Here is a 14,883-nt window from a genome sequence, read left to right as displayed (position 1 = left end):
GGACTGCTTTTTCCTTCTGCACATAAGATTCTGCTCATTAATTAAAGGGATGGGTAATAAGGCATATCCACTTGTGTATGTAGCTTCATCTTTATTTCAGATACTATCAGATGTTAATGTTTGGCTTTTTCATGTCAGCCATGGTCAACCAGGAAAAGTTGTGTGAGAAACTTTCACACCAGCTGCATTGTGGAACGCAGACTTTGCAGAGCTTTTTAATACAAAATGCAGCCTCTCGTCTGTAAAGGCTTGAAGCCACTAATCTCATGGTTAAGTTAGCCCTACATTGTATTTGCCTTGGCTTGCCCTCTAGGTGATTGACCTATTTTGTATGTATTTCTGGATACTGTAATGAGCTGTCTTCAAAGAGTTCATCATTGCAGTGATTTTTATTACCAAGCTTCCGTTGTTTCTGGAGGCATTAGGGACAGGCTTTTCTAATGCTTACTGGTCAAAACGGGCTTAGAATACCTTTTTGCAGGTATATATTTTGCAGCACCAATAGTGAGTGTAAAAATCATATGCAAATATAACGTAGTTTGTTTTAAGTTGTTTGGGATGTTACTTGTTACAGTTCTGCCAGTTCATACTTTTATCTCAATGGATGCACTGTCTCCTCTCCAAGTGTCTGTTTAGCCCCCTAAGCAATGGGTAGCTTTCTTCTGGAGGAATATTGTGGAGAACTTTACTGAATTTCTAGATTAGTGTTTTTGCTTTTACCTCTGGCTGTTGGTTATCACCTGTGGTCATTCTACAGGGAATGACTGTGTGCAACAAACAGACTATTTGTGTTGCAGTTAGGAATTTCTGATATTTCCTTTTAGCTTTATAGTCTTAGTCCATGTGTTTGAATGTGCCATTGTGATTCTGGGCTACCTGTTTTTGTGTGTGTTGGGGACAGGTTGGAGGTCAGGAATGTGCTGGTCACTGAGAAGGTGACCATGAAGTAGTTGGTTTGTTTCTTACGCCAGTTGTGCTTGGAGGCTGGAAAATGAGTCCTTATCCTAATACGACCTAAAAATGAGTTTAGTGTACTGCCAACATCAGTGGGCATCTTTTGACAATAGCCTTTAACCAAAGTTTGTTTTCTTTGGGCATAACTATTTGGGTTTCTTCACACTCGACATTAAGCAGCACCATTAGCCTATTGGAAAAGTTGGTTCAACATCTATTGAAGAAAAGAGAACCCAGAAAGGTATTCTCATTTTTCACTGGGTCTTTTTTTGAGCTGATCCTTACTTACAGGAAACATGATGACTCTAAGTTTAGTACAAGGAAACCCTTTTTTCCCCTAGTACCATAAAATGGCAATATTGAGATAATGCTTTCTCTAAAAATAGATCCCTAAAAATAAATCCACAGCTTCCTTTTGGTGGTGATTACAAATACTAAAACAAACCTCTGGTTTCCATGTGGAACTTGACTTCCTTTTCTCTGTGTGTGAAAAATCCTCAGTGTTTGGAACCTTTACTCTGAAGCCATATCTGGTCATTCTTGCTGTTGGTGGCTTCCTATCATCTTGAGTGTGAAAGCAGAAGATTGGGGAAAACAAACTTGAAGCCAGTTTTGTTTCTCTTTTGATGATAACACTTGAAAGTGTTCCTCCTCCTCTTTCCTTTTTTCCCTGCAAAGCCCATTCTTTTTTGCCTTTTGTTATTAGGGTTTAATTGACATTTTGGAAATGAACTTCTGCGTATGTTTCAGTGTAATCAGCTTCTCTTAATGGTTCAGAAGGGAAGCTTGGTGTTTTGTCTCAGCTGATTAGTTTTGCGTGTCAAAATAGTTTAGCTGATTTTAAAGTGTAATGATTTCAAGCTCTTAATTTCTGTTTTAGAGCAATTATAGTTTCACTGGTGTTTTGGTTTTTGTTTTTTGGGGTTTTTTTGCTGGAATTTAGAGAGTCTGTGTTTCTTGTTTTGGGCTTGCTGCCTTTGATTAATAATAGTTATTGAAGCATTGCAGCCAAGAGTGAGAACAGAAAACTAGGTATTGCCCACACGTCTGGAATAGCATTCAAGTACCATCTTTTGAAGCCTCTAAATCAGGTTCTGGTATTACTGAAGCTGAATTTGTGCAGCTCTTGCATAAATATGGGAAAGCATCACCTAGAAGCTCAGTGAGGTGTTGCATATGTTACCTTTTAAGGTGTGTTCAGTCCAGAAGGATCCCAAAGTGTTCTCACCAACCTCTGAAAGTGGAGGAGTAAAAGCAAGTAGGGGAATGAACATAATGTTGCTCTTAATGAAGCTCAGGGGAACCAAGTGTCCACAGTGAGCACATCCCATAAGACAGGAGGGCATTGCAGGGACTGACATATCGTACTGTATTTTGGTATGTGTAAGGTTATAATGGAGCTGGTCTTGAAACTGAATGGCTGTAACACTGAAAGCCTTTCCAAACAAAGTCTAGCAGCAAGGAAGAAAGAAGAGGAATTATTAGCAAAACCTAACTTTAGGGACATTTACTCTCCTTAGGCATCTTCTCTAGTCAGTAGAGAAGGATTAAAGTCTCCAAGGAACAGAGGGAATGAGTATTGGAGACCAGTTTTAGGCTATAGAGCTATATTCATGATTATTTGTATTACAAAACACTTGGGCCAGAAGGTCTTTCTGAGTTACAGTGGAATAGTGGCATGAAAAGAGTTCATCTCATTGTAGAATTAATCTATATGTTAGAGCTGTGTCAAAGAACCTAGATCAGAAACTGAGGACCTAGCATAATCTCTTACTTAATGCAAACAAAAAAACCCTACCACCCTCTCCGTGTGGGACTGGGGAGACTCAGACAAGCGAACATCCAGTGAAAGTCTTCTGGCAAGAGTCTGAAATGTACAGTATATCATAGAATGGTTTGAGTTGGAAGAGACCTTAAAGATTATCTAGTTCCAAAACCCCCACCATGGGCACGGACACCTTCCAGTAGACCAGGTTGCTCAAAGCCCCATCCAATCTGACTTCGAACACTTCCAGGGACAGGGCATCCACAGCTTCTCTGAGCAACCTTGGATTATCTTTGTGGCCTTCCTCTGGACATGCTCTAAAAAGTTCACATCTTTATTGTGTTAGAGACTTTAGACCTGGATGCAGCACTCCAGGTGGGGTCTCACAAGGGCAAAGTAGAATGGGAGAATCATCCTCCTTGCTCTCCTGGCCACGACTCTTCATGCAGCCCAGGCTGTAGTTGGCCTTCTTGGCTGTGAGTGCACATTGTTGGCTCATGTCTGGCTTTTCATCCACCAGAAACCCCAGTCCTCCTCCACAGAGCTGCTTGCAGTGATGACTTCTACCAGTCTGTACTTATGTCTGGGATTGCCCCCTGGCCCAGGTGTAGCTCCTGGGACTTGGACTTCTTAAACTTCATGAGGCTCTTGTGGGCCCACTTTTCAGGCTTGTCCCGGTCCTTCAGGATGGCATCTCTTCCTTCTGTTGCTTCATCTCTAAGCTTGCTGAGGGTTCCCTTAATCTCACTATGTCATTGATAAATATATTAAAGAGCACCAGTTGTAAGACCCTGTCCTCAGGGACACTACCCTCCACCAGCCTTCACCTGACATAGAGCTGTTGACCACAACTTTGGCTGCATCCATCCAGCTAATTCCGTATCCACTGAATAGTCCACCCTTCAAATCCATGTCTTTATGGTTTGGAGATAAGGATGTTGTGTGGGTCTGTGTTGAAGGCCTTAGAGAAGTCCAGGTGGATGACATCAGTTGGTCTTCTGTTGCTGACCACTGCAGTCACTCTATCATGAAAAGGCCACCAGATTGGCCAGGCATGATTTGCACTTACTGTCTTTATGTGCCTTAGCATTGCTTCCCTGAGGATCTGCTGCATGATTTTCCCATGCTGAAGTGAAAAAATGCTGAAAGAAAGTCTTTGGTGGAGGGCTGCTCATTGCAAAGTCTGCTTGCTTGGCAGTACAGCAGCTTGTCTTTGTGAAAAAATAAATCTAACAGGAATAGTAAGCAGAAAAAGGGGTATTTTTTAATTTTTATGAGACTGACACCTCTTTGGCAGTATTTACAAATGAATTATTTTCAGTCGAGCTGTTTTAAGGATGTTAATATTCCTTGCTCCACCAAATGGAGATTCACATGCCTGAATTATAAGTAGCTTAATGCTACAGCTAATTACTGTCACATAACTCTAAGTTGCATCTTAAGCCTTGTCCTTGCAGGGATCTTAGTCTGAGCATCCCAGTGTGACTGTGACCAAGGAACAGTGTTGGTATCATTCCCTGACTAATATCGATACCAGTACATGATCTCTAAAAGAAGAGTACTTTTCCTCCAGGAAAACACTCGTATTCTGGTAATGACTTCAGATACTACCCAGCATTTCCAAATGATAGATGATGAATGTCACCTTTTTTGCCAAATTCTTGCTGTCAAGATCTTTATGTTAAACCTGGGACACTGGCTTTCACATCTATTAAATTTTTTCTGGTTTCCTATCACAAAAGATGAGGGAGCCCAACTTCTGGTTAATCCCCTTCACATTTCTGCCTCCCCACACACGTTTGCTAATGCTGTTTTCAGTTGTTAGAGGTTTGCACAAGGGCCAAAAGTAGAAATGAGCTGTTTGCTTATAAAACTTTGTTCAGTGATAAGGAGAGCAGAGAAGGGACAAGTTTAAATAATTTTTGTGCCCCTGAGTCTTGTTGGCGTGAGGTATTTGTACCAGAGGCTTTTGGCGGGTTCACCTGCAGAGGAGCCCTGTGAGTACTGCCACACTGGCGTGCACTTCTGCCCTTCTCTAAGTAGGGAATTACTACTCTGACCTATGGCATTGCCTGTTGGGTTTGTGGATCTGAGTGGCAGGCTTTCAAGCCTTTGCTGGGTTTTATGTTTTCTATGCAAGGCCCTTAGCTGGAGCTGGCGTGTATCTAATTTGACATTTGAAAGAAAACAAAAAGGAGATGCCAGAAAAGCCAGTACCTTTTAACCCTTGGGCTGCAGTCATTTTAACAGTTGTCATTTAAAAATGAAAATATATTGATGCCTTAGGCTTTAACTTTTATATTTTTCAAATCCTGTACTGCCTAGTGTGTAACTCTGAAGTTTCTTGTGGCCTGTTAGCTGCTGTTCTCTCATGCTAGTTAGACATAACAAGCCACTCTAGGTTTGCTCTCCAAGGACACCCAGATTGTCCTAGGCCCAAAATGTGTAAACTAAGGCTTCTGGAGAGGAGGACAAACTTGGGGTAATTACATCATTAACTGGGGTTGTAATTGGAGAATTGATCCTGATATGCAAATGAACTGAACTTATAAAAGTGTGAAAAACCCGTGACCATCTGTCCATCTTGGGTGTAGCCTTTGGCCTGCCCAGGGTGTACCTTTGAAGGCCCTTCAAATAAATACTTACTTTTATTCCCTTATTCTTGTCTAGTCTCTGTTTTTAGGTGGCCATCTCAGGCATCAATATGGCTTTAAAGAAAAAGCAAATGTTCTGTTCTCCCCCTCCCCTTCATTAAGTTTTTTGGCATTAGATTGTTTACCAGGCTAAACAGTTCCTCAGCTCTTGGCTGTGGCTGAGGGCACCAATGTGCTTCCCGGCTGTGGAATTCAGCTTAGTGGAGGGAGGCCTCTCTGCTGAGCAGGGCTTTGATGTTTGAATAGAAAGGAGGATTAGGATTTGAAGCAAGGCTAGTTCTGAAGTGAGGAGAACCTGTTTGCTCTAAGTTAGTTTAGGTATTTCATTATGTATCACTGTTTAGTTAAGGCTTATGCAGGCATTGGTGGGATGTGATGATTATCAAACTGTTTAAAAACAAAACCTAAAGGAGAAAAATTTAACTGCCTTTGCATTGCATGTCTACAGCAGGTATAATTTAACATTGTCAGCTCAGTTCAAACAGACTGGGAAGTTGGCTGCCTGTACAGTGTGGGCTGCTTAGCTATTTTGTCTTCTGTTGAAGTCCTAAGCAGTAATTTCTTATCTGAATAGAGCTATAGGGAATGGGATGAGGGTAAACAGGAAAAAGACATAATTACATTGGTTTAAATTCACACCACAGGACACACCAAAAGATGTCCTTGTATAAACAAGACTTGTGTTTGTCCATACAGCTGGGTTCAGCTGTGCCCATTCCTGACATCCATTGTCAGCCACAGATCATTTCTGTAGTATAGCCAAGGCTTTAAAACAAAGACGATAATCAGTCTTGTTGCATAGCTCAGTGACAGAGGTGTAATTATACTGATGGACAAAGCAAAGTGGTTTTTCAGCCCTGTGTAGCAAGAAACAGCAAGAATATGGGTTGATGCAAGTATTTTTCTGTATTTTTGTTGCCAGCTGTTAAAGATTTACAGTGAACCCGTACTGTACTTTCACAAGTCTTGAAATACTGTTTCCTTTTAAAAAATAATAATTAAAAAAAAATTAAAATCAAAACACTTCAGCAAACCTTTATTTGAGGTGTTGCCTGGAATCTAGACATGAGAGGTACTGCTGGCATTTTTGAATAGTTGTTTTTATTTGTAGGTATATTGGGGCACAAGTAGTGCATGTATAAAAGTGAGTTTTCATATTAGGGAGATTCCTATTTCTTTGGCATGTGTGCTGCTCTTAGGAGGGGAGGAGCAGAAGGCACAGTGCCCAAGGAGGGAGATGAGCTCTCCAGCAGCATTATTTGTGGTGGTATTTGGAGAATAAATCTGCATTTTGTTGCTGCTGTGGGAAAATTAAAAGCACAATAACAGGTTTTTGGTGTTTGCAGTGGGTAGACCCAGGGCTTTCTGTGGTACATGTGCTACATTGTATATCACTTCTTCCAAACTCCACTTAGTTTGCCATATTCATGTGAAGATTGAAAAAAATAACTTAGAACAGTGTAGGCCTAGGATGCATAACTGAGGTTTCAACAGGAACTGGGAAAAAAAAATCTTCCACTGGACTTTGTGGTTTGATGTACAAAACTCAGCATGGCCTTACCCCGTTACTACTCCTCTAGTGTTACAGTGGGGGACATTGCAACACAATGACAGACTGTAAAGTGTTTAAAAATCATATCCAGGGAATGGAGAAAGCATATTTCATATTGTTTGTTTATGTTTTTTGATGACTGAATATCCCAACTGAGAAATGGACTTCAAAAAGTATGAGATCTTGCTTTGTGTTTGAGCTGCATGGCTGCCAAATGTTTCATGTCTTGCAGAGACAGGCTTTAACTCTACAGCTCCTGCAGTAGCTCCTGTCGTTGAGAGCTTGTGATGTACCATCTTCTGAGAAGGTCATTGCCCCAGCCGTTTCCTCAGTGTTATTGGTGCTGGAAATGCAGCAGTGGTTTCGTGTGACACAAGTGTGAAGGCTCTGTGCAATTTGAGATAGGGTGAGAAGACTTTCGAGAGGGGTTGGTCTGGGCAATGGCGGCTTCTGCCTGTGGAGTTGTGAATTGTGCTGCTTGTGGTTTTTTTTTTATGTATGTGCATACAGCTTATCAGACAGCTATACTTAAGAGTTTTCCACAAGAAAACACCAAACAAACCATAACAAGTCCATAATGCAGGTTCCCTGTGTATCTAGAAAGCCTTTCCCTCTAGCAGTGCTACCACACCAACTCTCTTCACTATGCTTGTGGGAGCACGGATGTGTTGAATGCAGCCCAGATAACTTGTTGAGGTATTTATTTACAGTGGAATGTTTTGGTTTTGTTTTCTTCCAGTGAAAACACACTTTCTGCAGATAATGTTCCTTTTCTCCAGATGCTTTTTATTCTTTGAGTGTGAGGGATATTCTACTGAGTGTTTTCCCACCCATTATCACATTATCTCTGCAGTGATTCTCCAGAGTGAGTCAGGGAAACCCAGTGCTTTATTAAAGAACTGTATCATCTTTTACAAAAAAGTCTTTGCGTTTAATAAACAATAGCAAACATAAGCATGTGGAGTCTTGCTGCATTTAAGTCAGTTGCAGACAGTTGCAAGATTGAAATATTCCTTTATTGTTTGGTTTCGGAACAATGTAATTTCAGAATTTCTATATTCAACTTCAAAACAACTGGTGAAAGTTTCTGGTGAATGAAAGAAAGTATTGTTAAGATGATGTTCTCCTTCATTACTCTTCTTTGTTTTTCATCTTGTTGCTGTGTTCTGTAGGAATTTGTTACAGAACAGTATTGAGCAATGAAAAGAGAAAAGTCTTTATCCCTGCCTGTGAGAATAACTATGTGTATTTATATGAGCCTTCCTTGTAACAATTCAGGAGTTAATTCTTAGAGTACTGCTTGGTAACAGAAAGACTGATAAAATTACAATTGATTCCAGAATTAACACCTTTTAAAAAATGGTTTTAACTTTTACAGTTATCTCTCTGGAAGAAGCATCATTCAATATTTGTCAATTGCTTGAAAAAACTAATTAAATGCTTTGTATAATAAAGTGTTCCTTTTTAAAAAAAGGTCAAACAAAAAATAACCAGTACATATAACCTGTAAAAACAAAATTACTTTTAACTAGATTTATTTCTCAGGGTTTGACAGTTTTAAGAAAGGATTTGCATCCTTTTTTGAGGCAACAGTAGAATTTGCATATTTGATCTTGTTTGGCTGCATTATCATGATTCCCACTCAAGAGTTCCCATTTCTGGTTCTTGAGATATTTTTAGAGTAATGTGGTTTGCTAAGCACTGCTGGGTTGCTTATTGCTGTTCATATCACATTCCAAACAAGTAGTTGGAGCAACAGTGTATACAAGAATTACACCTGAAATGAAACATTCCTCCTTTTTAATTTAACGGGCATCAGCAGTTTGTCATCTCTTGTGTTTGCAGTGTGATCAGAACTGTACAGTACTGGGCATAAACAGACTGAATATCCAGCATTCAGAAATGACTGCTCAGTATAGCCTATGAATAATTCTTGTCTCATACTACAAGGGGAAGAAAAATACTAGCTACAGTAACAAAAGGACTGAACTAATAGAGTAACAAAAATTCAAGCATTTTAATGGATGTGGGAGGACTGGATTATTAACGGCTGCATTGGAGAAAAACACTGCACTGCCTGTTCCCCTTGAAGCCTATGGCTGTGTGTTTATAATAGCAACCACTTATTCTAAGGCCTGTGTAGCTTGCGTTGGAGAGGAAAAAAAATTTCTGTGGCCTTCCTTTCAGTGGCAAGCTACTTTGCTTACCTCCTCAAAGCATGATGGCTCTAGTTTCAGAGTACGTGGTGGCAGAGACTGTATCTCTGCCCAGAAGATTGAGTGGTGTGTCCTTCCTCTGAGTTGAGAAGCTCTTACGTTACTGGGTATTGATTAGGAGTTGTTGGGTCTTTTCCTCTTTCTGCCCCTTAGATGTGGTGTTTGTCCCTCCAGAATCCCAGCATAAAAGGCCAGTGAAACAATAGCTTCTTTTGGTGTAAGCAGCTGACAGAACACATTTGAGCACTGTTGGTGTGGTCCCAGAAGTCTAAAATGGTGGTGAAGTTGTTTGCTTCTTCTCCTTTGCTTAAACCATGCCTGCTCCAAAAATGCCTCTCCTTCTTCTAGCATTTGACTCCTTCTCCTTGCCCACCATCCCCACTGCCTTGCATTACTGTGTGGTGGTGCTTTGCCATGTAGCATGTCTGTGACTCTACTTTATGAAAGAATATTTTTGAGTGTCGGACAGAAAATGTAAGCATACTACATTGCAGTCTTGGGTTTGTTTTTGACTTTGCTGGTGATATTTATTTATTTTTAGTGAAGTCTAGTAAATAAGTAAAACAGCGGGATGTAGTTCACTGAGTTGTATCCTAGAGATTTGCAAAGGGGCAGAATTGCCATTACTTGAAGAATTTGTCTATAGGTCTCTGTGGAATGATGCTAGCTATATATATATAGTGCTCAGTGGTATGATTCTTTTTTAGCCTCTACAGACTGTGTTTGTTTTACCTTTCTCTTTCTAGAAAACAGTGTTAAGCCTGCAAATCTCAGGAGTTTTTTTGTCATATTTTTTATCACTTTTGGACGGTCTTCTAATTCATTGAGAAGAGATGAGTGCTCAGTGCTTTGCTGGTGGGTTATTTTTTCTCTTCAGTAAGGTGTAAATGGGATAACTCTTTTGTCATTTAATACCCGTCTTGGACATACGAAACCAAGACAAGATGATGTCGGCTAACCCCTCACCTCCACTTGGAAGAGGCAATTCTACCCAAAGGACTAAACTAAACCTTATGTCAAAAGTATCTTTTTTTTTTTTCTGGTTGTAAAGTATCGCATAACTTCATAAATGAAAATGGATCCATTTCACATATTAATTTGACAGACCTTTGCTCTTTCCTCCCTGCTAGCTGTCTGTGGACCTGGTTTAAGCACTGAGGCCAAGAAAGAGATCCTGGCATAACTTGCAGCACTTACGTAAACTGTGTTAGATCATCTATATATGCCAACACTGGCTTCTGCTGTGCTTAAAATTTTATGTTGTGCTGGTAGGGGTGAAGGAAATGTTCTTTATTTTATTACAGTATTAATATATTGGTGTTGTGCTTGACTTCCAGGTTGCATCACAACGCATAAGCTCAGTGGATCTTTCATGCTGCAGCCTGGAGCACCTGCCTGCCAACCTGTTTTATAGCCAAGACCTCACTCATCTCAATTTAAAGCAGAACTTCCTGAGGCTAAACCCCAGCCCATCTACAAGTAGAGCGCTTAGTGAATTACAAAGGTAAAGTGGTATGGTTGTACTAGTCTTCCTCTGTCCTTGGAGCCATGATATGCAGAAACTTTCCTAAAAATTACTACCTCCTCTTGTGGAACGTTGGCCTGACAGAAATTGCTTAACTTTGTGTGTTAGAAACTACAGACTGGCTTTCATAAGAAACTTAATGTTTTTCTTGTAAATAGAAGGATATTTTCAGCCCAAAATGCAATTTTCATAATGTGTTTTTATCTACCTACTGAGGCCAGACTGTAGTTCTTCAGCCTTTGACTCATGTGAGTGAGTATGAGTTGGTGAGTTACCCATCAAAGGGAGCCATTCTAGGTAGGAACAGTACTGCATGTGACCAAGTGAAGAACTTTTTGTTTCCCCCTCCCAAGCAAAGAAAGCCCTGATTTCATAAATTCAGCCTGGTTCTTGTCCTCTTTCTACTCTGCTCAACACTAATTCTTCTTTTGTAGTAGCTGTGACCTTCCAGTTCTTTCCACTGCAGCTCATCCGAGAATGTAACAAATGGGTAGACAGCAGCATGATTGATGCTCTGAATGATTTAATGTATGTGTTCTGTGGAATCAGCAGGCTTTCTGTATTCACAAAGATGAATGTTCCCATACTGAATATAAAGCTGAGATTTTAATTTCAGTGGTAACTGAATTGCAGAGTACCTCAAGATTATATTTGTGGATGGTCCTGTTCAAAAAAAAAGTCTTAAACCACATTTCTAAATCCCTTCCTCTTTGAAAAACAACCGAAAAATACAAGATGGATTATGCGGGCTGTTGTATTTTTATGTAATTCCAATTTCATTTTGGAAAACCTAAAAATTTGGCGTAATGGAAGATGAATGAACCCAGCAAGTCTGTTTCACAAACAAAACATACAGCAATTCCAAGACCTTATGAACACAGTCTGGAGAGAAATTCTGACTGGATTAAGTGTTCTGTAAATGTCAACACAGGTCTCCAGATAGCAAGTGGAATTTTAGCATAAACTAGCTATGAACATGGACAAATAATCAATGTCTCTTATTTTAATGACTTACTATAATTTTTCCTTTTTAAATATCAGAAGGTATAAAGGAGATACTTGATTATGCTTTGTCCATGTACCTACAGCTAATTTCTGTTTGGAATAGATTTGGATTTCTCCGTGTACCTACAACTAACTCTGTTTGGGATTAGAAAGCATTGTTTATTAATGTGATGGGCAATGTTCATTCTCTGTTCAATGTTCTCTTCGTACTGCAGTTGTAGGAACAGCTGGTGAGTCTTTCTGATAGTTAATAACCTGTTAAAATTTTTCTCACTAACGTGAGCCTGAACATACAGGAGTGAAAGAGTTCAGGTGACAAAATATAACTCTCCTGTTTTCTGAGATTCTGCATAAGGAAAATCTGGAGAAGTGGCATATAACTGAAGTGGTGTAAAACTGTTTTCCTCTCATTCTTCTGTGAGCTGGTCCTATTTTGTCAGCAAGTAATAGTCTGCTCTGCTTCCACTGCTTTGAGCTTGGCAAAAAGGCATGAGGCAGGTCTGGGAACTTCTGGAGGAAAAAAAAAATTAGGTTACACAGTGCTGTTTTGGTGGATCCGAGTTGGTGCAACACAAACTCATGCCCTTGATGTTTCCCTTTGCTTGTTTGATGTCCCCCAGCCTTATCTTCACCCAGCACAGGTGGCATCACCCAGGCAGTGAGTAGCTGGAAGCTGTTGCCACTGTTTCTATTGCTGTGCCAGTGGGAAGGCCCCATCAATTGTCTTTTGCCTCCCTACTGCAGCAAAAGCATGAGCCTGACCCTGGAGTGTATTCCCCAGCCATTCTCCTTCCTGCCCTAAGAAACACAGAACTGGCTTCTCTTTCGGGTGGGAAAACTTGAGTTGTACTTGTGTTCCCAAAAGGCTTTGTGCCAGCTCGACTCCTAGTAAGTCTGCTTTTCTGTAGTGAGTAAATGCACAAATATCTAGCAAGAGGAAGAGCACCATATGTTTTGAAATTATTAGTGAAACCCAGTATCAAAATGTGTGTAAAGTGAGGCTTGTCATTCCTGTGAACACACGTTGTCTAATTCATTTATTTTTTCTTTTTAATCCAATTCCATAAAACCATTTTCATATTTATAGGGGTTGTGCAAAGTAAAACTTCACTGAATAAACCAAAAGTCTTTTTTTGTTCACCCGTGTTCTTTCAAATCACTGGAAAGCAAGTCTTTGCTGTTCTGATTTGGTACTGTTGGCTTTTATACAAAATGAGGAATTGCTAAATTGCAGCCGCACACGAGGCACAACACCACTGAATCAAGCCTAGAAGTATTTAAGGCTCCAAAATAACCATGTGCTTGGATGTTGTGAGCAAAACACATTGGCATTTATATACCTACCCTTCCTGGTACAATTTTTAAATAAAACCTGGTTAGCAAGGCAGTCTAGGAAAATTTGTCTTGCTGTAAGCAGTTCTTGGTGCTGCAGTTCCTCTTAATAAATCACTTTAGGTGGTAATTTAATGAATGCTGGATTTCAAAACAAGTCTGTCAAAGACACAATAAAACACCAACTTTTCAGCCACCCACTGAGTAGACTTGCAAGCAGCTGGGTCATAGTAATGACATGCTGACATATGCACTGACATGGCAGGTACAGTCAGGAATGTATCGGGGGAAAAAGGAATTTCTGGTTTTGTTTATGCAGTTGCTTCTTTCAGTTGTTAAAATAATATAATTTGTTGCATTTATGAATAAAATGTTTAGTCCTGCTCAGTACATGACATCTGAAGGTGTACGGAGGTGTAGATGCACTTTTTTCCCAGAAGCTGCACTTCTGCTTGTTTTGCTGTCCACTCAACCCCCTTTTGTTGCTGTAGATGCTCTGCAGCTGTGAACTTCCATAACTGAACTGTCTGAATATTGAAAGATAAATACAGCTACATCTCTCTTTTCCTGCTTATCAGGGAATACTTATTTCATACTACGTATACAAGTAAGCCATCTGAAAATTCATCTGTGCTGAAAAAAGTAGCAAATGATGCTACATATTGATGATGCTACAAAATTATTCTCCCTCACAGAATCTTTTTTAAAATTACAGGAAGGATGTTTCTCTTTAGGATAAGAGAGGAGCTTCCCCAGTTGAAATGCTAACAAGAGTTCAGGCTTGCTAATTTTGCAGAGTACTGTTGCTCTGGGTTTGAAGCAAAAGACTAGACCATAGTCTTTATTTACTGTTGCTCTGCTTCACTGGACTGAGATCACTTTATCAGTAATTGTTTCAGTTGGCGTTGTTGGAAAAAGTGGTTGGCATAAAGAATATTATTTTCTTGTTAACGTTGAAAAGTAAGTTATCAGTATGTGGATTTTTAAGATAACACTGTTGCAGATTTAAAAGAAACATAAGAAAAAGAAAAGGGAGATGTAATAAGACAAAAAGTTGTTTTAAAAATAAGTAAAAGTATGCTTGCCAGTTTTATCTAAAGAATGAATTATTATTCTGATTGTGGTTGTTTATTGTTGGCAGTGATTATATGGATTTTTATTTTAACATCAGTGGGTACCTTTTCTCTCCCAGAGCCCTTTTAGAAATGAACTGCCTTCTCTGGCATCTCAGTTGAAACTCTTCAGGGATAGTGGCAGAAATTTGAAGATGCATCTCTAGGTTATGAGAAGGCTAGAGCACTCTGAATTACTGATGCAAGTATTTCTGAATTCCCTTGCAACTTCTGATTTTTATCTGAAAACTCAGGATTTCAGGCAACCTCAAGCTAAACCCTCCTTACAAATTCATTGTGCAGTAAGAAGGTAATTTAAAATGTAATCTTTGTTCAGAGAATGCTTGGAAGTGAGGGGGAACCAGTATTGCCAACCTAACTGGTATGAACCCAGCAGGCAAGGTTGCCAGAAGTCAGTGTGAAATGCAGCTTGATCTTAACTTGTACCTGGAGATTGAGGAGCAGGGAGGAAAGACTCCAGCCTGCCTCTTGGCTGGCCTCAAAGCGCATTGAGGTACTTCTTGTGATTATTGCTATTAGTGTATGAAGCTGCAGTTAGTGGAGAAAGTTGGATGGTTTAATGAATGTCACTTATGCATCTTCCCCCTTGCCAGGCCCCACAGGGCACTGCCAGTAGATGCACTTGGAAGTATTTGAGCTTTCTCCTTCCCCGCCTCCCCCCCTTAATTTTTGGGTTGGTGGCTTGGGTTTTGGTTGGGGTTTTTTTTTAATATTCAAATGATTCTTAGTATGTGGAGCATTGCTACC

The 14,883-nt window shown here is 39.9% G+C and overlaps 1 protein-coding gene across 1 annotated transcript in view; it reads left to right on the top strand.

The window, feature by feature from the left end:
• The window catches only part of PHLPP1 (PH domain and leucine rich repeat protein phosphatase 1), a 64,575-nt gene that overhangs the window by 7,361 nt on the left and 42,331 nt on the right, over positions 1-14,883 (top strand). The window contains 1 exon segment of the mRNA XM_017738599.1: positions 10,479-10,645. Within this exon segment, the coding sequence (XP_017594088.1) occupies positions 10,479-10,645 (167 nt within the window).

Source organism: Corvus brachyrhynchos, unplaced genomic scaffold (assembly GCF_000691975.1).
Source record: "Corvus brachyrhynchos isolate BGI_N302 unplaced genomic scaffold, ASM69197v1 scaffold237, whole genome shotgun sequence".
Taxonomy (NCBI): Eukaryota; Metazoa; Chordata; class Aves; order Passeriformes; family Corvidae; genus Corvus; species Corvus brachyrhynchos.
The sequence above is the reverse complement of the archived record's forward strand: the minus strand, read 5'-3'. Positions and strand labels throughout refer to the sequence as shown.